Source organism: Colossoma macropomum, unplaced genomic scaffold (assembly GCF_904425465.1).
Source record: "Colossoma macropomum unplaced genomic scaffold, Colossoma_macropomum, whole genome shotgun sequence".
NCBI classification, from domain to species: Eukaryota; Metazoa; Chordata; class Actinopteri; order Characiformes; family Serrasalmidae; genus Colossoma; species Colossoma macropomum.
In genome coordinates this window covers 32,008,180-32,032,891 of record NW_023494800.1, presented here as the reverse complement: position 1 = coordinate 32,032,891, position 24,712 = coordinate 32,008,180, and the positions used below count along the sequence as shown (strand labels likewise).

General features: G+C 38.6%; 1 protein-coding gene across 2 annotated transcripts in view; it reads right to left on the bottom strand.

Annotated features, from left to right (window-relative positions):
- Positions 1-24,712, bottom strand: part of sec24a (SEC24 homolog A, COPII coat complex component) — an 87,100-nt gene that overhangs the window by 21,808 nt on the left and 40,580 nt on the right. For both annotated transcript variants that reach the window (XM_036589096.1, XM_036589095.1), the window contains 7 exons: positions 23,394-23,520; positions 23,118-23,227; positions 11,126-11,238; positions 10,921-11,039; positions 3,245-3,300; positions 2,858-3,064; positions 2,446-2,569 (listed from right to left, as the gene is read on the bottom strand). In XM_036589096.1, coding sequence (XP_036444989.1) covers positions 2,446-2,569; positions 2,858-3,064; positions 3,245-3,300; positions 10,921-11,039; positions 11,126-11,238; positions 23,118-23,227; positions 23,394-23,520 — 856 coding nt within the window. The remainder of the gene's footprint in view (positions 1-2,445; positions 2,570-2,857; positions 3,065-3,244; positions 3,301-10,920; positions 11,040-11,125; positions 11,239-23,117; positions 23,228-23,393; positions 23,521-24,712) is intronic.

The following is a 24,712-nucleotide window of genomic DNA, read 5'->3' as shown; positions in this document are numbered from 1 at the left end:
CGTCTGGCTTTAGTCTATAGATTTTGTCCTCTCACAACAGCTGCCGTTGTTTGTCTGCAGAACACTTAAGGAAGACTTGGTCCACTCAGTCCACCTCTTTTCAACTTCAGCAAGCCCTCTCCCTTCTAAGTTAAGCTCTGTCGCTTTTATGCATTCTTCTTCCCGCCAAACGTGATCGGACTGTACCACCCAGCGGTGATAATCTCCTTGCTCGTTTGCCAGTTCGTATTGAGAGCTGCGGAAAACCAAACAGCTCCCCCCTGGCGGAAAACGGGTGGTTTATACTCCCCCCACATAGGACGGTGCTCAGCGCGCGCGTGTCCTTTTGAATTTCTTCCCCCGGGGTCTGAAGGTAAGTATACGTTCTTTTTTTTTATCGTCCTCTTTTGTGTTTTCCTTCTTAGGTTTCTTTGTGTACCAAGTTAGATGTTTGAATTTTGTCATTTCACGTGTTTTAAAAGTGAAAGTTTATGCCACCCGCTCCGATATGTACACTCTCTTCACGGAGACATTTAAACAAATAATCACGTCCTTATACATCGTCATCTCAAGTCCGTTGTCAGTTCTCTTTTCCTATGAGGAGGTGTGGCCTTGCAGAACTTGTCTGGTGATGGTGACTCGGTTGTAGTCATCATCACAAGCATGTATAGTTAAAGGTTACATAACAGAATAGAAAAAAGGAACAAAGGAACCTGTCATTGCAATCAATTATTTAAAAATAAACTGGGCCATTCCACAACTCTCATTTTTTCTATTTGAGCCATTACCAGTTGGATTTGCTTGTATGTTTTGCATCTTTGTCCTGTTGGAAGGTCTACTTCTTCAGCTTTAAATCTTAGGCATATGGTCTCACATTCTCATCAAGCACTCTGGAGAACTCCTAACAGACTTGATGACCGCAAGCTGGCCAGGCCCTGAGGCAGCAATGCAGCCCGAAACATATTTCCACTATCATCCTTTACAGTTATGAGGTATGAGGTTCTTCTAAACAAATGCAGTCATTGATTTTACCAAACATGGCTTCTGGTACTGTGGCCAAACAACTATATCTTTGACTCGTCTGTCCATAGCACATTGTTCCAGAAGTCCTGGTCCTTGCCTAGATATTGACTGGCAAACTTTAGTCTTGCCCCGATGTTCTTTTTAGACAATGCTACCTTTGGCTCACCTCCCATGTAGGCCAAATTTGTGCAGTCTTGTTCTAGTGGTAGATGCATGCATTTTGAACACCTCAGTGGCAAGAGGTACTTGCAGACCCTGCAATGACATTTTAGGGTTCTTAAATTCCATCTGCACTGCTGTGTCTGATCCACTCGTACCTGCTCAACACACACTAACATGCCCCATCACATCAGTGTCACTGCAGTACTGAGAATGATCCACCACCCAAATAATACCTGCTCTGTGGTATTCCTGTGGGGGTCCTACCCAGTAAGGAACAGGGTATAAGGGGGCTGACAATGTATGCAGAGAAACAGAAGGACTACAGTCTGTAATTGTATAACTACAAAGTGCACCTGTGTGTTCCTTATGGTAACAGTGTTGTTGGGACAGCAGCCACCACGTCTTGATGCATTTTACACAGGACTTGATAGGTAATAGCAATCTCATTTTAGGTACTTCACAGGCTAGAACAGGATAGTTGATGTGTGTGTTTTCTAAGTGGCTGGATAGCAAAGTGGCTAAAACACTTGCCCCATGTGCATTAGATTGGTGTTTGAGTCCCTGCCTAGGCAAGCCATTATAAGAATCGTGAACTACTAATATGTGTTTAATGATTAAGTACTGAAGACCACATAAACATAATAAAAATAACACTGCTACTAATAATAATAATAGGCAAATTTATGGTCTTTTATGGTCTTAGAGTCACAATTTAATCTTCACTGGTTATCCTACATGGAAAATTCCCCATCATTCTTTTGACCAAAGAAGACTACTCCCACTTTACAGAGCACTGCCCATGTTTGCAGCCAACTGTTGAGTGCAACAGGTACGGTGAATGTGAAAAGCAGCTTGTGCTGACATAAGCAGTGAGCGCAGCACAAACTGCATTGCTTATGAAAGCATCTTAAGTCACCAATGAAAAAAGCCGCAGCTTACACTGGAAAGCACTTTCCTTCTGTAATGGTTCATTCATATTGCAAGGTTTCAAACAACAGAAAAAGAGGTGCTGTTGCTCTGATATAAGATACCATTTACCAAAGCCTTGAGCTCCAAGTCATAACTGAAAAACACTTGCTTTAAAAGGTTTTGGTGGGAACAATGAGTTTTACTTTAGAATTCTGTATTGACATTTTATTAAATAGCTTTGTGTCTAAGGCACAGAAAACCCTACAAAAGTCTAAAGTCCAATGTGGAATGTAAAAAAATTAAATGTTTCTGGAGTCATGAGTAAAGGTTAAAGAGAGACACAAGACAGCTGTGTTTATGAAATTAACTGACCTAAAGTGGCGAGATCACTGTACTGTGCACTCAGCAAAAAGAGGTCCACAGCCACCTGCTGCCCAGAACAGTCAAGTGCCAGCTTCTTATAGAAATCCGTAGCAGGAGAGAGATGTTGAACATCCTGTGATTGAACATAAACAACTGTCAGAAACATAACCATTTAGGTTAGGCAGTGGTCATGGACCACACTATTCTGAACAAACGATGGTCATGGATTCTACTATGACTGGTTTCATTTTAAAAAAAAGTTTGATCTAGTGCTGTAAGACCAGGTCACAATTTTTTTTTTTTTAGAAGTTACCATACTGTATTTTGCCTTATGGACTGTACTACTGTATTACTCATTAGTAAAATTTTAAAATAATATTTTTATGAGCATTTTTATTGCAGGAGAAAGACAGTAGAAAACCTTTGCTGATGCTCTCTGGTTGGGATCCTCTCTAGAATTGAGCGCCCCCACACCCAAGGATGGAAGCTGGGTCTGAAAGACAGATACTCTGCCGCCAGTGGGTGACATCAATTTAAAGGAGGCTTGCAGGGCAGGACCCAGAGCAGAATGAGTCTCCATTGTTTTTGTGAACATCTGAGGTAAACTTTTCAGCAAGTCTCGTACCAACTGCACAATAACAGACACAGAATGGAAACCTTTTTTTTTAAAGGGTTGACATGCACCAATATCAATGCAAGGTTACTCTTAACACTCTGTAGTAGATGAAAACTTCAAAAAAGTTATTAAATGCAATGAAGCTACCAAATCCATGCAATTCATTTGTCATAAAATGAAGCTATGATTTACCTCTTTGCATTCATTGAGATTCACTAAAAGGCTGTCAGGAGTGGGTAAAAAAATCTCTGGAGAAAATGAAGAGAGAGAAATAAATGGTAAAATAATCACATCATGGCAGACTTTTGCTCTCCTGTCCAAATAAGTCTGGATATGGAGTAAGTATCCAGTGCAGACACTAGCGCGTAGTGTATCTAGTGACATTTGCTAGCTGAAGTTTATACAGGTACACAGGAAAGCATTCAGTTCATACAGGTGTGAAGAAGGGCGTGAAGTTGAGGGTGCTGAAATTGTAAGCAGCATACACATGACGTATACAATGATACCATACTGAAATGCTATGCCACTTTTTTCTCTGCTTTGTAGCTGCAGTAGTAGGAACAGTTGGGTTCATCTAAACACTTAATATTATTTTATTTCATTGTATCACAGGATTAACAGCCACATTAACAGAAAATCACGCTGCTGTCTCTCATTGGGATCAAAACTGAGGATGGAGCCAGTGTGAAATGAACCACTGGTACATTTTGGTTTAACTAGGTTCTTAAATCAAAAATTCACTTTTGCAACACAATTTTTGTAGGCAGCAAGCTCCAGGTTGCCTGTGGCAAACTACAAGCTGCCAACCTGGGAGATTATTAATAGCAATAATAATGATAAATATAGCCGCAAGCGGCAATCTGCAGGGTCCAAGCACCAGGAAGACATCGAGGAGTAAAGTAGTGGCCCCTGGTCGTAGAAGGCAGCAGATCTTCAGATTTTTAAGAAAGATCTCCTTTTCCTATGATCAAGACCACTAGGTGATACATCTGCTACAATCTACGCAACTCATTTTAACATCCATGACAGGGATTCGAACCCACGACCCTAGAGGTCAAAGGCGGAGGCTCTAATGGTGAGCCACAAGACATCTGTGGCAAAATTGCAGTTTTTGAAACAATTCATTGAAAGGAAACAACAAGGAACCACGCACCATTTTAGGACAAAGTAGCAGCATAAACAAATTTCATGTCTCTGGACATAGAAGGCAGCAAATCGTTGGATTTTTAAGAAAGACCCTTCATTAAGATTAAGGTAACTAAGTGTGTGTTCACAACAACTGCTACAGCACCATCCAACATCTGTGACAGGGAATCAAACCCATGACCTTAATCTTCAAAGGCGGATGTTTTCATGGTGAGCTACAAGAGGCCCACAGCAGACCTGTTTTTTTGAGAGAATTTATCGGTACGGAGCAATAAGGAACCAAGCACCATTTTAGGAATTAGTTTCCACCTTGCAATTACTTTGACTACTGAGGAGTATAATTCCAAATGAAATCATAATACACTGTCAGTTTGTCATTTTGTATATTTGTGTCAAATTTGGTTATATTCAGACAATTATTGGTGTATTATTAGCCTTTTATGGCAGAATAAGCCAGTTCACATCGATTTATTCAAATCTTCAGCCACACTGTGCTTAAAAGTCATGATATTTTATATATGTATATAAATATGTATTTATATATATGATTGTTTTAAAAAAAGTTTTTCAACTGTGATGTTACTGAAAGTTTTTTAACACTTGTATTTGCAAAATTGTTAGACTTAGTGGAAAACATAACATCCAGAAATGCTCTTCGCTTAAAGACACACAGTAAAGCTTTCCATGTATATGTCAACAATGACATGTGCAGTTACTGATTTGGCTCCCTCTGGTGGCCAGAGAAAAAAACTGTTGCTCTGAACAAAATTGGCTGAAATCAAATAACAGGATTTCCTGTATAGTACAACCTACACATATTTGCAAAGTGACAATTCTCATTAAGATGCATAATTTGAAACAACTGTCATGTTTTTATTGTTTTATTCTTAGACAGGAATAATTCCACTTTAGATTTTTGGCAGTAAATTGAACATTGTAAGAGCTAACTTAAGCAGAATCAAGCTAAATGTCATACATTTCCTCAACTGATTATTATCAATATACAAATCGATTTTGGTCACAATCAGAGCATAAGTGAAAGATTTGTGGTCCTTGTTTCTGAATAGGCTGGACCGAACTGATTATTCTATAACTTGCAATAACACTGTGCTTAAAAGTCAAGATTTTTTAAAACAATTATTGATCTTGAGACTTCAATGGTTGTTTTGAAACCAAGTTTAAGACAATGAAAGAAAAACAATAAGAGTTTTTTTGAAAGACTTGTATTTGCAAAATTGTCAGGCATGGTCGAAAGCAAAATGGTCTTGACCTAAACACATACAGTAAAGTTTTCCACTAATTGTATATTTCTTATTAATTAGTTCAGCATTGAGATTTGCAGTTGCTGATTTGGCTCCCTCTGGTGGCCAGAGAAATAAAAAACAGCTCTTGCGCTAATTAAAATTTCTTGAAATCAAATTATATGATCTCCTGTACAGTTAAGCAACCTACACGTATTTGCAAAGTGTTAATTCTTAAGCCAACTTAAGCCACCTCAAGCCAAATGTCATACGTTTCCTCAGCTGATTATTGTCAAAGCATATTTCAATTTTGGTCACAATCAGAGCATAAGTGACAGATTTATGGTCCCTTGTTTCCGAATAGGCTGGACCGCACTAACTGATCCATAACTTGCAATAATATTGTGCTTAAAAGCCAAGATTTTTAAATAATTATTTACCTTGAGACTTTGACGGTTGTTTAGAGACCAAGTTTGAGACGTTGCAAAAACATTTGAGCAAACAGTATGAAAACATCAGTTTTCAAACTCTGATGATTTATAGAAAAACAACAGTTTTTAAAAGACTTGTATAAGCAAAATTGCTTGGCTCAGTGGAATACATAAAATTCAGAAAGTTCCTTCGCCGCAAGACAGATGTTGCAAAGAATACGACCACAAGTATGTTTGAAGTCATAATTTGCATTTAATGCTGATGCTCCCTTTGCTTTGCAGAAAAGATATTACCGTTATTAATTGTGTGGCCAACCTGGGTTTAAGTCAAATTTCCACATTTTCTGTGCAAATTTGGAACATACATATAATCGCAATGTTTTAGATGTTAATGAGATTAATGAAACCATTATCTTTTCTTTATTTCATTCATAGAAGAATATAATGACGTTTTAATAATTATGCACTAGATTAAGTATTGTAGGGGCTTATGACAATCAATTTGAATGAAACTTTGCATGTTTCCTCAGAAAATAGTAGTATACACGTTTACCAAGATTTATCACAAATCACATAAAAACTAAAGAACTAATTCAAAATACCAGAGGAGGAGTCCAATTTATGACATAACATGCAATACAAAGTTATTCAGGTCAGTGAACTGAATCAAAGGACACCTCTTATTTATTTGTAGACTTAGTAGTATAATTGTAAAAAATTTTTTAAAGATTTTAGGTGTATGAGTGCTAAAGCGCCCCTTATTTGCCAATTAGGATCAAATTTTGCAAGTCACATCAGAGTCTCAACTTATAGAGACTTTTATAATTTTGAGATGGTCACACCAATGACTGATGAGCTATAGCAATTTAAGCTAGCAATGCTATTGCTGCCATGATTAAGTGCTGGAGGGAGACCACAACGAGCAAAAAATTGAAAATGTGCTGGATAATTATTTAACTAGAGAGGCTACAGAGTATTTCTAGACCAGTTTTGAGAAGTTAGCTTAATATTCCACGGACTAGTTCGAAAAGTGCTAATTTCAAACAATTAACGATTGAAAAAAAACTATGCACTTTTTTAACAGACTAATCATGACAAAAAGGGTTTGGAACACTGTACTGCATGAGGTCAGCTAAGGTGTTTGACCAAAAATGAAAATCTGTACAAGACATACTTGATTTTCAGTAATAGCGCCCCCCAGTGGCCATATATTTTGAAACTTCACAGGATATTAGAAGGGGGTGAGATAGAGACAGTTGTCAAATATCATGATGATTGGCCAAGGGTAAACCTGTCAAATGGCTGCTGAAAGCTTATTGGCCAAAGGCGGCCATAAATTTCAATATATTGAAGTGTCCTTAACGACTCACTTAAAGTCTTACTAGAAGATGGTACTTGCAAAGTTTCAACATGATAGGATGTACGGATGCTGAGAAACAGCTATATAGGCATATTAAGCATTTACAGCGCCCCCTAATGACCTATGCGCACAAAAATTGATAGGCATCCTCAGAGTCTCATTAGGAATAAGCCTGTCAAGTTTAAAATTTTTTATTTGCATATGGCAGCCATATTGTTTAAAAAATCAAAAATCTGCTGGATAATTATTGAGGTTTAGGCTATGCTGAATTTTCTGACACCAAAAACATGAGGATACGATGAAAACTGTAGGACTAGTTCGCAAAAGTAGGTTTCGCATATTATGCAAATTAGCTCAAAATCTAAGTAGGCGGAGCTTAATGGTCCAAATTACAAAGTTGTTTTGTTGGACCCAAGGAATCAGGAAAAAAATGTGTCTTGTCTGTCAAAAATCTGGGGAAGGAGTTAAAGGGCCAAACGCTTTGTGTTGCACAATAGCGTCACCTTTAGGCCGATCGGGCTCATGTCGCGCGCCTGAGTAGCGGGAGGGACTACTACCTATTGACCAAGTTTCATGTCTCTAGGACTTACGGGTTTGGTCTGGGCGAAGAAGAAGGAGAAGAAGAAGAAGAAGAAGAAGAAGAAGAAGAAGAAAAACTGTAACAATAGGGTCCTACGCACTTGCGTGCTTGGACCCTAATAAGAAGAAGAAAAAGAAAATCTCTAACAATAACAATAGGGTCCTACACACTTGCATGCTTGGACCCTAAAAAACCTTGACAATTCCAATAGGGTTCTACACACTGCGTGCTTGAACCCAAATAAGAAGAAGAAGAAAAAGAAGAAAAATCATAGCAAAAGCAATAGGGTTCCATGCTAAATATAGCCGATAGTAGCAATGAGTGGGCTGAAGCACTAATAAGCACAAGAAGCCCTAATGCACTTTGAGCCAAATTAGGCCTAATGCAGTTTGTGTCTTATAAGCAGAGAGGCTGAAAGAAAGTCTGAGTTTATCAAAAGGCCTTCATTTGTCATGAACAATAAGCAGGAGTCTTTAAACATATGTTTACGTTTCTATGTACTGATCGACAAAGGTTTGTAGAACATGCAAAAAGATTAGCAACCTAAATGTCAAAAATACATGAGCAATGGTAAAATTTCTGTCATACTTGTGTTTGCAAAGTGTTTTATTTCTCCATGTTTAAGCCTTTGATAAACATGCCAAGATGAGACCCAATGCACTCATAAGGGGCCCTTTTGGCATAGAGGAGCTAAGTGAAAGTGGGTCAGAATTGGTCAAAAGGTCTTCATTTGTTGTTGTACTTGATCAAGGAACTTCATCAAAGCTGTTCACCGAGTTGTGTTCAGATTGACCTTTTGACCTTAGTATAATAAGCTGTAATTGTTGCAGGAATAATTCAAAATACTAGACAAGGAGACAAATTTATGACATAACATGTAATCACGAAGTTATTCAGGTCACTGAACTGAATCAAACGGCACCATGTGTTTTTGTGGAGACTTTATAATAACACTGTAATAGCATTTTTTTTTAGTATTTTTGACGGGTAATGCGCCCCCTAAACTTCATATCTGGACCAAGTTTTGCATACACTGTCCAAGTCTCAACATACATAAGTATTCCAAGTTTTGAGATGAAATGACCAAAGACTGATGAGTTATAGCAAATCAAGCTAGCTATGCAATGGCCACAGTGATGAACTGATAGAGCAACACCATGTTGAGGGAAAAATTCAACATTTTTTTGACAGTTATTTACCTAGAGCGGGCAGAGAGTATTTCTAGACCAAATTTGAAAAGTTTGGATCAAAACCCAAACTAAGCAAAACATATCGCCAAGGAGACTCTCAATTGGTTCTACAGAAAAAAAGTAATGGAACAGCCTTGTCAATCACCAGACTTAAACCACCAGAGTCCAGCAGAAAATTTCTGGAAAGAACTGAAGACCAAGATTGATCATCGGGCCCCCTAAAATCTGTATAGAAGAACGACCCTATAATCCCACCTGAACACTGTGAGAGATTAGTTTCTTTGTACAGGAAGTGTGGTCAACAAGTTTTCCTTTGTCATTCCACTTTATTGCACATAACTTTTTTATGGATTGGAATGTAGTTTTATTACTAATGTAGCTGCACTGGAAATATGTTTAATAAAAAAATTGTTGACGCGTTGAATACTTATTTCACCCACTGTATATCAGACAACTACAGCATAGCTAGCTCTTTGCAATAATTACAAATTTTCAGGTAAGCTTTAACTGGGTTACTAACACACTCCAGACCTACAGTGCAGTGAAAAAGATTTGCCCCTTCACAGTTTCTTCTATCTTTGCATATTTGTCACACTTGAATTGTTCAGATCTAAACAGAAATGTTTTTTTTTGAATGATGATTTCATTTACTGAAGAAAAATGCTGTTCAGCTCTACCTGGCCACATGTGAAAAAGTAACCACTCACTTGGCTGATAAATCAACCAGTTAACCAAATACAATTGATTACTGGGTTCAATTTCACTAGCCAAACAAAGCCATGATTACTGCCAGACCTGAATATAAACATCACTTAAATAGAAACTGTCTGGCAATGTGAATCAGGCTAGAAGGTCTCAAAAAGCAGCACGTTCTGCATCAATACAAATGCGAAACAAAGTCATTCAAATCTATGAGTCTGGAAAGGGTTACAAAGCTATTGCAAAAGCTCTGGGACTCCAGTGAACCACAGTGAGAGCCATTATGCACAAATGGAGAACACTTAGAACAGTGGTGAACGTTTCCAGGACCCCCAAGCCTTTGTGACAATATTCTGTGGACTGATGAGTCCAAGGTGGAACTTTTTGGAAGACATGGGTCCAGTTGCCTTTGGCGTGAAGCTAACACCAAATTCCATCATAAGAACACCATTCCAACAGTTCAACATGGTGGTAGTAGTGCAATGGTCTGGGGCTACTTTTCTTTTGCAGGACCTAGATGACTTGTCATAATTGATGGAACCATGAATTCTGTTCTCTATCAGAAAATTCTAAAGGAGAATGTATGCCTGTATGTTTGTGACCTAAAGCTCAAGTGTAGTTGTCATGCAGCAGGACAATGATCTGAATGAATGCCTCAAAATGGCTGAATGGCTTAAAAGAAACAAAATTAAGGTTTTGGAGTAGCTAAATTGAATCCCATCGAGATGCTGTGGGAAGACCTTAAACAGGCGGTTTGTACTCAAAAACCCTACAATGTAGCCAAATTAAAACGGTTCTGCAAAGAAGAGTAGGCCAAAATTCCTCCACAGAGATGTAAAAGACTAAACACAGGTTATCTCAAATGTTTGATTGCAGTTGTTACTGTCAAAGGTGACAACCAGTTACTAGGTTTAAGGGGGAAATTACTTTTTCACATATATGATATAGGTTTTGAAAAAATCTTTATCTTCAATAAATTGAAGAATCACTTAAAAGCTGCAATTTGCATTTACATGTGTTGTCTTTATCTTATATGAAAATTAGTTGGACAATCTCAAAACATTTAAACATGACAAATTAGCAAAAGTAGAAGAAATCAGCTGAGGAGCAAATACTTTTTCACAGCACTGTATCTTTTACAAAGAGCATCCATTTGATGGTTCTATTTATTATAAATATTTTAATAATTATTACAACCACTATAAATCATCTATGACTTACCTTCAATGTCTGAAACAATAAGCATCTGCGGCTGGGACAGTCCTTCCTGTAGGTTGTAGAAGTGGATCATGCTATCAAACGTGATGAAGCCAATCTTTGTTCTTGTATCTCCTGGAAGACTAGAAAGCATAAACACACATTCATACTCTGGTTTGAGCTCAAAGAAGGTAGCTTTGTTATGACTAGACATCAAAGGTCCACTTACGAATTAAGATTGTCTAGAAGCGACTGGCAGACAACATCAAGATATCCTGTTTCCACAGCGTTGTGGGACACATCAAGCACAAAGAGGTACACAGCAGGCTGTGGTGGTCTCAGCTGGATGGCAAATATTTTCATTTAGAAAACCTTCCAATATGATTCAGTTCATCACATATAGACAACTTAAGTACTTAAGTAATTACCTGGAGTGTAGACAAACTCAGATTTTTCTTGTGATTGAGAAATATTTGCAGTCTACCTTTGCCTTGAGATTTGATCACCACTATCTAAAATCAATGCATTCCGGATATCAGTTTTACATTTTCCAAATTATTACAGAATCATATACATCTTTTTTCATCAATCAATCATTCTTGACATATCTAAAATTGTTATTTTTTATAGCATGTGACAAAATGTTTGTATTGTAGAGTACAGGCATCTCATTACACTCACTTTACACATGTATCCCCAACCTGTACTGACACCTGTAATAAACTTGATAATGTACATGAAGAAAAATTATATAAATAACTTTAAAATCTTAAAATATATTTAAATTCTCAAGCAAATACATTACTGTTACATTAAAATATTTTAAATTACATTTAATAATAATACTCATATCTACAAAACATTTTCGTTAACTTAAAACACACTATTCTCCATGGTGGCTTCTTTACCCAGACGGATAACATCTTGCCCGTTTTCAAAATTTTCTTCTTGTGCTATGAAAACTGCTAAACTCGTACACAAATATGAGTAACTGAAGTTTTCAATTGAATTGAAAAGTTAACTGAGCTGTAAGGTACCACCACTTCCCAAAATCCAAAAAAGGAGTGATGGAAAAAGGATGACAACTGAGTAGATTGGAGGGATCAAGGTGTGAGTGCTTAAATAATGACTTGACAACTACACCAGGTATTGGCCAGCATTGAGTCAAGTACAGATGCGTTTGATCTAGAGAACATCATCAAGCCACAAAGATTTTAAGACCAATGGTCAACTAAATTTTATAAACCATTCTTGCGACATATGGCGTCTAGACTGTGTAACATAAGAAACTTTAGTAGCATATAAGTGATTGCTGGTCTGAGAACTTGCTCCTATTAGGGGCTGGGGAAAACCGAGAATCACTAATGCCACAAACATTAGATAGGCCCTTTTCATGCTTGTTATTAACATCTGATCAGCTTTACTCAATCTTGAAAAGAGTGAGAGTTATGTACATTTAGCATTTTTTGGCAACAACAGAAATACAACCTTAGCCCAAGAAACACATTGGTAAAAAAATCATACTTAGGAGTGGCGGGAGAAGTGTGTGTGGTACTTCACAGATGACAAATGGCTTTTCACTGTTTGTATTTGCAAACCTACTTTTAAAATACATATGCAAGTGCCTGACAACTTGTTTAACAAGAGATGTAGGAACAATATGGTAAGGTGTGGGTGTAGTGCATCAGATTGTCACTGTAGCCAAGCTGGCCATATTAAAAAACACAAACACAGAGTCATTCACAAAGCACGCTTGACTATGTCAGGGCAGCTACAGTCAGCTTTATAATTACTGGAACGTTAGTAAAGATGGTTAAAAATACATCATGCAAAAATCTTAGTTAGCAGTTAAATGCATTAGTTAGCTCAATCATTGTCAGTTTGGTAAGTAGTAATTAACTGCTATTAATTTGTTGATTTAATCACTGATTAAGTCTAAATAATTCACCTCACTTTCATGCATCACAAAGAATCAGAAATCAGTGATTTATACTTCGTCTGTACACGAATTAAGCATCTTTTTGATCCTAGAAATGAAAAGCTTTGAATTGTCATGTCCATATAAATTAACTCATTTGATGAAAATTAAACCCCCACCTCATAAGGGACTAATAAGGTTTTTTAAAACATTGGGGCAAGGCCATGTCTACCATTGTATAGCATCCCCTCTTCTCTTAACAACAGTCTGTAAACGTCTAGGAACTGAGTTTTGGGAGAAGAATGTTGTCCCATTCTTGCCTGATGTAGGATTCTAGCTTCTCAAAGCCCTGGGTCCACTTTGCCGGATTTTTTGTTTTATGATGCGCCTATTAGTGAAAGGTCTGGACTGTAGACAGGCCAGTTAGGCACCTGGACTCTTCTTCTACGAAGCCATGCTGTTATGATGGATGCAGTATGTGGTTTAGCATTGTCTTTGTCAGTATGTGGTTTTGCAAGGCCTTCCCTGAAAGAGACACTGTCTGGATGAAAGCATGTTGTTCTAAAACCTCTATATACTGTTCAGCATTAATAGTGCCTTTTCAGATGTGTATGCTGCCTACACTATAGGTACTAATGCAACCGCATACCATCAGAGATGCAGGCTTTTGAACTGTGCACCGATAACAAACTGGATGGTCCCTCTCTTCTTAAGTCTGCAGGACACGGCGTCCGTTGTTTCCAAAAAGAATTTCAAATTTTGATTCATCTGACCACACAACAGTTTTCTATATTGCCTCAGTCCATTTTAAATGAACAGCTTTAACTTGCATTTGTGGATTGCACAGCAAACTGTGTGTTCACAGACAATGATTTCCAGAAGTGTTTGAGCCCATGCAATGATTTCCAGTACTGAATCATGCCTGTTTTTCAATACAGTGCCGCCTGAGGGCCCGAAGATCACAAGCATCCAATATTGACCGCCAGCCTTGTCACTTGCGTACAGGGATTTCTCCAGATTCCCTGAATCTATTGATGATATTATGTACTGTAGATGGTAGGATATCCAGTCTTCGCAATTTTACAGGAACATTTTTCTGAAATTGTTCCACAATTTTAGATATAGTTTTTCACAGATTTGTGAACCTCTGCCCATCTTTGCTTCTGAGAGACTCTGCCTCTCTATAAAATGATCTTTCTATATTAAATTTTTTGAGTTGGGGTCAAATTGCTTCTCCAGCTGTTTTTTATTAGCACCACTTACTTTTCCAGCTTTTTGTTGCCCCTGTCATTTTTGAGATGCGTTGCTCCTATCAAGTTCTAAATGAGTTAATGTTTTTTCATGAAATGGTAAAATGTCTCACTTTCAACATCTGATGTGTGTTCTATGTTCTACTGTGAATAAAATGTGGGTCTATGGGATTTGCAAATCATTGCATTCTGTTTTTATTTTACACAGTGTCCCAACTTTTTTGGAATTGGGGTTGTGTGTGTGTGTGTGTGTGTGTGTACGTGTGTGTGTGTGTGTGTGTGTGTGTGTGTGTGTGTGTGTACATATGTATATAAGCGCAGTGTGTAGATGCTACTTTTTTCAATGTTCTGTGGCATTCCTGCATTTGTAAAGTAACTTCAGATATGCATGCCTTTTTAACCCTATTTAATTAGATGTTTCTTAGCTATTTAAAGTTTATTTTTAAATATTATTTATGCAGTCTGGGTGCTCAATGCACTTTACTATTTGACTGTAATTTTTATGTTTCTGAAAGATGTTTATTTACTTACATATTTTTCAGAACTACTTACAAGTTATTATATAAATCTATTTAAAGTGTTGTATTAAAGTTTCCCTGCACCCTTACAGTTATAACCCACATTACTTATAACTGGCATCATTACAGGCACTGAAAAATATATATTGGTCGATATGGAACGGAATGCTTTTTTTAAACTTTTTGAATAACTGCATTGTCTGGTTTAAGTGTGGTGTTTAGGAGTGTGTCCTGTAGTATTTTGTTCTTGCGTGATGTGTAGCCCTTGTGTAGCTAACTAGCAACTAGCACTTACAGAGTAAAGTAACAAACTTAAATCAGCTGAGATGCTTAAAAGATGGAGTAGTTTACTACATACACAGCAAATCAAATTACACAGTTTTGAAATATTAATTAAATGCATCCACACCAGTCATATCACCAAACACATTAGCTGTGTTTCAGCAGTAGTTCAACCAACATCAACACTATAAACACTCAGCTCAGCATCTCAGGAAATGATCCCAAGAATGAACGAACTTGCAACAAAGAAAAGATACCAGGTGTTTAGATCAAGCACACAGGTAAAAGACCTCCTGGGGAAATTTTAAGAGATTTAACTGTTTGTTTATATATATATATATATATATATATATATATATATATATATATATATATATACGGCAGTGGGTGTGTGTATATATTTTATATATATATATACACACACACACACACACACACACACACACACACACACACACATACATACATACATATATATATATGTATATATATATATATATATATATATATATATATATATATGTGTGTGTGTGTGTAACATTTCATGCATTTATGTAACACTGCTTTACATGAATACATTCAAAGCCTGCTTTTTGTGGTTGAGTCTGACATCCCTGCTCTAGGCAATGTTCTGCTGGGAAACCCTGACATGTGTCATGTATCTAAACACTGTTGCAGACCAGGTACACCCCCTCAAAGGTATTCTCTGATGGCAGTGGGCTCTTTCAGTATGGACATGTGCCCTGCACATTATGGTTTGAAGAACATTAAGAGTTTAATGTGTTGCCCTGGCCAAATTCCCCAGATCTCAATCCGATCAAGCATCTGTGAGATGTGCAGGAACAAGAACGTCTTGGTACCAGATACGACAGGGCACCTTCAGTGGTCTCACAGAATCCATGCCTCCCGAACTGTTTTGGAAACATATAGAGGACCAACAGCATATTAGGCTGGTGGCCATAATTCTTTTGGCTTGTCAGTATATGTTAACTAAATATATCTGCATTCCTAGGGGTTACTCCAGCTAATACCGTAACGGAACAGCCCCTATGATGGCATTGGGGAATTCCTCGAAGGGGAAATGGTGAGGGCAAGTTGATGAGGGTACGTTAAAAACATTACAGGAAATGAGGGTAGGGTGCTGTGCCCTCAAAGACTCCACTGTTAGCATGGATTCCAAATTTTATAATGTTTTGCAATGTTGTCAATAGTGTTTAAGTTCTATTAAAATCCTGAGTAAAGACATTTAAATCCTACATGCAACCAGAGTACGTTTTAATAAGGAAATCCATTTGGAAGCAGAATATGCATAAACACAATTTCAGATATCATTTACTAAACCTATAATATCAGGATAATATACATGGTAGTCTTATTTTCACACTGAAGAAACATGATGGAGCCAACTTGAGGCTGAAACATAAGGCCATGGAAACACAGAAAACACAGAGGAAACATAGGGTTCTGGGAACATGAAGCCATGGGAACTTGAATTTTGTTCCAAAATTACAAAGAGGGAAAACACAGCCTTGGAAACATATGGCTGTTTCCTAGACGATTTTTAAATCAATAAATCAACCTTTGTCAACTCAGAAGTACATTATGGGTGACCCTCATTTACATAGTAGCCGAGCTAGTTAGACAGGGATTGAAAAATGAAATTTTTCATTTCACAAATTTTAATGAGCAAATAAAGGGCCCTGAGAACACAAGTCCCTGGGACATAGGTAAAACCACAGTTGCACCAACATTAAATTATATACTGTATTGCCATGCACATGCACACACACACGCGTGCACACATGCACACGCGCACACAGGCACACGCACACAATTGTTAAATCTAGCAACCACAATTAGCATAAGTAGTCAAAATCAGCTCAAATAACTGCAGTCTGACAATATACGAAATAATTAAGACAGATGTACTATGTTCTTTTCAAAGGTTAATACCTTGAAAAAATAGGCTGATAGGGTTGGTATAGTGTAGTGGGTAACACTTCTGTCCTCCACACTATAGACTGGAGTTTAATTCCCCACCTGGGCAAGCACCCTATGCTATACCAATAAGAGTCCTTGGGCAAGACTCCTAACACTACTGTGATAACAACAGTAGCAGTTTAGTTTAGTGAAGTTTTCCCCCTCCTGGTGGACTTATATGGTAATGTAAGTAAGTTTTCTTGTTTGTCTTGTTCTGATGACATCATCAGTAGTAGCCTGTTTGATAATATAGAAGAACAAGCATGGTTATATCTGTCGATTAATCCTATTCCATCTAACATCTGTTTGAGCCTTTTTGAAGCATCGTCGTTTTGCCTTTTCTCAACTTGCTGCAAATTATAAACGAGGACAGAACAGTAAAACGACGGCTTCGCCAAAGGGTGATCCGCAGTAGAGTGGAATAAAGGTTCTGGTACATCGTCTCGGCACAGCTGTAGCCTCGATGATCTCACTTCAGTAAGGTATTTGCCGTATCATGGAAGGACAGAATACATCACCAGATCATTCACGAAAGACAATGTCCTAAGTCTCGCAGTCATCAAGGCGCACACAAGGGTCCTCTACTAGGAGAGCCACTGCAGAGGCCCGTGCTGTAGCTGAAGCAGCTAAAACACTTCTTGCATTTTCTGAAATGCAAGGAAATAGAGATGAAAGTACAGAAGGCATGTGTGGAAGCTTCCTTTGTCCTGCAATTAAAGAAAACAGCAGCAGTAAAAGCTGAAGCATTAGAAGCAACTCTGGGGATGGACGATGAGCTCAGCCAAAAACTTGCCAGTCAGATGGCGTTAGAGCCTCAAAATCCCATGCAATGCACTGGAGAATATATTCAAAAACATTCTCAGTCAAACACTAGCTTCGAAAAGGAGCCAAATCTAGAAGTTTCCCCTCTCTCGACAGAGAAAATGGTGGAATAAAAGACAACCAACACAGTAGTTTGTGGGGTCGAAGAGAAGCATGTGATCATCAATATCCACCTATCCCACCTCCAGGCATGCATCAACAAGCAGACTTGCAACAGGGACAGCGATACCATGACCAAAGCATGATCGACTTCATAAGCTTCATGGCTAGACGAAAAATTGTTACTACTGGGCTTTTACAGTTTGATGATCGACCCTAAAATTATAGAGTCTGGCGAGCATCATTTGTGAATACCGTTAGGGGGTTGAGTGTGACTGAGAAAGAACAACTTGACCTCTTGGTCAAGTGGCTTGGTTGTCACTCTGCAGAGCATGTGAAATGGATAAGGGCTGTCCAAGCTAACGACCCCAAGAAAGGGCTCCAGATGGCATGGGAAAGACTAAATCAGTACTATGGAGCTTGGTGCTCTGCTGATGGAGCTTCAAGCAGCAAGACAAGAAGGTAACTTTCCATGACTTGCCTACCTGGACACAGCTCGAAGAATATGTGGCATAGTACAAAAGCTGCCATCTGTTCTCCAAGAAAAATGGATGACACAACGCTCTAAATTAAAAAGATGAGCACAATGTACCTTTCCCACCATTTTCATTCTTTGTGAACTTTGTCTGTCAGCAGGCAAAGATGCGAAATGATCCAAGTTTCAATTTAGCTCCTTTCATGGTTGATCCTGCAAAAGTAGAGAGACACTTTTCCCAGGGATGACAAGACCAGAACGTCTATCTCATTCCACAAGATGAATGTTGCTGCACATACTGCCTCACCAATGAATGCAGTACGCACTAAGATTGTAGATCCATCCAAAATATGTTCCATACACAACAGACTCCACCCATTACACAAACGTCATGGATTCAGAGAAAAAACTCTGGAGGAGAGGAAAACCTTTCTCAAGCAGAACGGCATCTGTTATCGTTGCAGTGGTTCCATTTCACATCTTGCCAAAGCCTGTGAGAAAAATGTTAGATGCACTGAATGTAATAGTGAAAAGCACATTGCTACTCTTCATCCTGGACCTGCTCTGCAGCCCTCGAAGGCCTCATCACCTGTGACTGTGCATGGCAGGGAGGAAGAAATTGAGATATTTGTGGTAAAGATGTCAGTGAAAAGTCTTGTTCCAAGATTTGTTTGATAAGAGTCTTCCCTGTTGACCAGAGAGAAAAGGCAATCAAGCTATACACAATCACTGATGATCAAAGTAATCGTTTATCTGTAAAGTCAAACTTTTTTGATCTTTTTGGAGTAAGAAGTGGCAGTCAGTCCCCTTACTCGTTGAAGACATGTGCAGGTACAGTCAGCACCACAGGATGATGGGCTAGTGGCTTCCAGGTTGAGTCTATGGATCAGCATCCCACTACCCACTCTTATTGAATGTGACGACATCCCTAACGACTGGACATAAATTCCCACTCCTGAAGCTGCCTTTTACCATGGGCATCTAAAATCCTGATGCTCCACTCTTGATGTTGCTTGGGAGGGACATCACAAGAATTCACAAAGTACATGAGCAAATCAACGGTCCACATGACGCTCCCTATGCTCAAAAACTGGACTTGGGATGGGTAATTGTCAGTAACATCTGGGAGATGTCAGTAAATTAGATATGGTCAGTACTCTGTTCACCACCACCCTAGAGAGTGGTCGTAGAACTGTCTTTAAACCCTGCACAAACCATTATCTCATAAAGGAAAAGCATTATGAAATGGCATCTAGTAACATTCCCTCTCAACTACACACAGAAATGGAAAATTCTCTGGGCTATGCTACGCTACATTCAAAAGGACAAGAGACGATGACAGGATAGTTCCTTCTTTGGAAGATAGGGTGTTTCTAGAAATTATGGAAAGGGTTTTTTTTACAGAGATGCTGACAACAGCTGGGTGGCTCCTTTGCCTTTTAAACCACAAAGACAACATCTTCCAAACAACAGGGTTCAGGTTTGGAATCGCTTCACATCACTACAGCGATCCTCAGTCAAAGCCTGAGATGAAGGACCAGTTCTTCACATTCATGGGCAAAGTGTTCCAATGTGGACATGCGGAATTGGCCCCACCAGTCAGAAAAGATGAAGAGCGCTGGTACCTCCCAATATTCAGGGTGTATCACCCAAAAAAGCCTAATCAAATCCGGGTAGTGTTTGGAGTGTCTCTGAATGATGTTTTGGATGCAGTCGTATTCATGGCCAACATTCAGCAGATGTTCCACTGTTTTGTAGTCAGACCAAAAGACAGGAACTTCATGCGTTTTTCATCATTGAGTGTCGAATGCAAGTGAACGTATTTGGGAACAGCCCTTCCCCTGCTGTGGCCATTTACGGCCTCAAACGTGCCGCTCAAAAGGAAGAAAATTATTTTGGTACAGTTTGTTGAAAGAGACTTCTATGTTAACGATGGGCTGAAGTCACTGCCCACTGCAGGTGTTGCCAATGATCTTTTAAAGAGGACACAAAAGATGCTGGCATGCTCGAACCTCCGGCTACACAAGATAGTTTCTAGCAACAGAGAGGTCATGGAAGCCTTTCCAATTGAGGATCATGATGATTTTAGTGTTGACTCACTGCCTGTTCAGTCTTGGGGTCAGCTGGAATCTCAAAGATGATACATTCACTTTTCAGGTATCCAGTGAAAAGAGGTCTTTCATGCGTCGCAGAATTCTGTCTATTAACAGCAACTATTAACAGCTTATATGATCCCTTAGACTTTGTTGCCCCAGTCCTCATACAAAAGAAAAGGCTTCCAAAGGGCAGTCCTCTCTGAACATTGAATCCTGACAAGGATGACCTGATAAGGGTAGGAGGTTGTATTGATGAGTCAGATGTTGGATGGGATGAGAAGAGTCCTATTATCATTCCCAGTCAACATCATGTTGCAACTCTTCTTGCCCGGCATTTCCATGAAAAGTCATACCAAAGACATCACATCACTGAGGGTGCCATTCGTACAGCAGAGTTTTGGATCCTAGGTGTCAATAGGTGTGTAAGCATCCTCATCTTCAACTGTGTCACCTGCAGCAGACTGCGCAGCAGATGTGAAGTGCAAAAAATGAGTGACTTACCTGCAGACAGACTCAACACAGATCCACCATTCACCCATGTTGGCCTAGATGTGTTTGGGCCATGGACCATCTCTTCACGCTGTACACATGGTGGCCTTGCTAATAGCAAGAGGTGGGCAGTTCTTTTCACACGCTTAAGTGTTTGAGCGATTTATTTAGAAGTAATAGAGTCCATGGATACTTTAAGCTTTATAAACGCCTCAAGGAGATTTATTGCTGTACGTGGGCCAGTCAAGACAATTAGGCCCAACCGAGGGATAAACTTTGTCGGAGCATGTCACAAATTGGACATTCCTTCCAATCTCAAACAACGAAGCAGAGAGATTTCTCTCTGAACAGGCATGGATCTTTAATCCTCCCCATGCATCACATATTCCTCCTGGACAGTTTGACTGCAAAAATCTATACAGATGTCAGTGGAAGCAGGTTCAGAGTCTGGCCTGTACATTTTGGAACAGGTGCCAAAAGCAATATCTGTCTACTCTTCAGGTGCGCAAGAATTGGCTTTCTGACAAGCCAAACATCGTGCCAGATACTGTCATGCTCATAAAGGACTATCAGACAAGGCACAGGGAAAGGCCGGTGAGTCGAGTCACTCAGGTGTTTCCAAGCAAGGGTGGAAAAATCTGCAAAGTGGAAGTGAAAATCATCAAGGATGGAAATTTCAAGTTACTCTTCAGACCAGTAACTGAGATTATACTACTTCTGTTTTCTGATGACTAGGTCTAGACACATAAACGGCAGCTAAATTGTGGTATCTAGAGATAAAAGGCGGAGAGTGTGTTAACAATAGAAGCAGTTTAGTTTGGTGAAGTTTTCCCCCTCCTGGTGGACTTATTTGGTAATGCAATTAAGTTTTCTTGTTTGTCTTGTTCTGATGACATCAGTAGTAGCCCGTTTGATAATACAGAGGGACAAGCATGGTTGTATCTGTGGATTAATCTTGTTCCATCTAACATCTGTTTGAGCCTATTTGAAGCACTGCCAGTATGTAGATCGCTTCTCACATGTTTATATTGTGCTATAATGCAATATTTTATATATGGAAGGTGTTAATTGCATATGTTAATCTCTGTCTGGTGCTGATGTTAGTGGTATGCTAATAGAGAAATAAGAAATGCAATAGAAATACACATACCAGTCATTTGTGATTGAAGTACCCCTTATCTGTATCACATTGTTTGTTTTTGCTGTTTTCTTTCAGTTTTACTTTTTTTCTCAACTTGCTGCATTAAACAAGTAAACAGCGCTTCCTCTGTGTGGTGAATGGGAAATGAGTTAACTGCGTAAACGTTAAAGCCTTAAGGAACCAGAATACTCACTTAGAAACTATTGTCTTTGGGGAGACACTGACTAAGCAGTTTTTCATGGAAAGGAAAGGCATACTCAGCTGTATCTTCAAATGTTTATGTAAACAGTCTTTACACATGCTTTTATAAATGTATTAAAAAGCTAAAACCTTTGTTTAAAACCATGACACTCATGAAAGAGGGTAAAGATTAGATCTCTTTTTTTAAAGAGATCTAATCTTTACCCTTTGTTTAAAACCATGACACTCATGAAAGAGGGTAAAGATTAGATCTCTTTTAAGGCATTCATTATTAGTCAACTGATGATCTAATATAGAGCGTAAAAGACAGAGACCACCGTTCATTTGATTTCCACTCAAAATGCAAATTAAGATCTCTTTCCAAAATTAAGTCACTTTTAAAAAATACTTCTGAGGAAATTAGGATTCAAGATATAAAATGTGTTCATTAGAGTTAAAAATATAATATTATTATAATAATATTTAATATTATATACTTATTATATAAAATCTAGAGAAAAAGGACACCTAACAACCGTGCAAGGCTTCGTAGACCACTGTCACTATCACATAAACTGTACTTATAGTATTCATCTTTTAGAGATGCTTTAGATCTGAAAAAAAAAGATGTTTGTCATCCTTCCACTGTGGAAAGAGAAATCAACACTAAATCTATAAAGATGTGAAGCTGTCAAGATGATGTTGGACAAAAGAAAAACTGCTATTTAATGCCCACTTTGTCTGGATGATCTCTGACTTTTGCATAATATTCTACAAGCAGGTATGTCGAAAAATACACAACCATTAATATGATGTATTTACAGCACTGTATGGCACGGGATGCATTTACTGCATTGTATTTAGTGTGAACTGATCTCGCTGTAATTATCACTCAATGACGAGTGCACAATTTAGCATCTACAAAGACAGGGAGAGGGCCACAATGCCAAACAATGAAGACATAAGCTTACCATATATTCGGAGGGAGCAATAAATTCAATGGTAGCATTCTGGATCTCAGGTCTTTTGTGTGGCTCTCCGTATGATCTGCTGACTGGATTGTACATGAAATCCTCAGGAACTAGGCCAAATAACAGTAAAACGCAAAGAACAATTAGTCATCGAATATTTAGAAAAACATATTTCTGATAAACTCTGTCTAACAAAAAACAATGTAGCTGAACACAAATGTGTGGTAGGTACTCTGAATATAAGGTACTGATTTCTTAAGTTTAAAGCTTGCTCACCATCATTAACTCGATAGCACAGGTTGCACTTCCACCGCCTTTGATCCAGGAAGGACACAAATGGATTGATATAGGTTCTACAGGAACGACAGCGCACTATGCTGCTGGACGTAACTACAGGTAGTTGCTGCAGAGAAACAAATCAAGACTGTAGCGTTAGGAACTAACATCCTCATCTACATCCTAATCTATCATAAATGTTCTTAAAAACAAAAGGTGTTTTGAAAGCAATTTCACAAAAAGAATAAAAATGATATTGTAGGTTTGCAAATATATTTCATCAAGCTGGCTGGAAAAAAAAAATCATCTTGCTTTTCTTTAATTTCTTTTTTCAGAAACGCTGAAAGAGGTCAGAAAAAAGTAGAGTTGCTGCTGGTTTGCCATCTACTCTTACATCTGTTTCTTGTTTTATTAAAAATTATTATTCAGAATTAAATTGGAATTATATTGGCTTGAGGAAGGCAGCTTACTCTTCATTTGTTAGGTGTGCGAGCATCAAACCCTATTGCTCTTGTTAGATGTTTTCTTCTCATTTTCATTCTTCTTTTAAGGTGCTGAAACAACGCTGTGCAGTTACACAAACTGACAATCTCTTTTGCTGTGTTTTAAATAGTGAAAAATAAAAGTAAGCTGAGGTTTCAGGAGACATTTTTGGCAACTGATAATAAAAGGGGCACTGATCCCTTCCAGTCAGTTTACTCAGGACAACATATATTATATGGGATAATGACCGCGTGTCTGGCTGAAGACACCTCATGGTCATGCCTGCAAGGCAGATGATACATAGTGACGAGCGTAGGTGGGCCTGCCCTCTCCTTATAAACCCCTCGTCACCAGCATCTCTCCTCAGTTTTTATGCACTTCACCTCTCAAAGCACACTTTATGCCTTCTCTGCTAATCTAGCTAGCTATTTAGCCTAGTCCTTTATACCAAAAAACTTTAAACAGCATACAATTCCATTCGTTGGCGAGCTGTCTTCATGCAGTCATGGCTGAGCCAGCGTGTACCTGACTTTCATGCTCATCTGAATGTTTTTACTACTGTGAGGGCAGACAGCGACCTCAAACAAACTGGTAAGAAGAAGGGAGGAGGGCTGGCTGTGTTCGTGAATAACAAATGGTGTAATTCTGCGTCACGGTTAAAGAAGTAGTCTGTAAGCCGAACGTTGAACTGTGTGTTGTAGCTATGTGCCCGTACTGTCTGCCACGTGAGTTTTCCCCACACCATCCTGTGTGCTGTGTACATTCCACCTTCTGCTAATGCAGACGCAGCGTATGTCTTCCACTCTTCCATTGTGAGCATGCAAAACCAGAGCCCT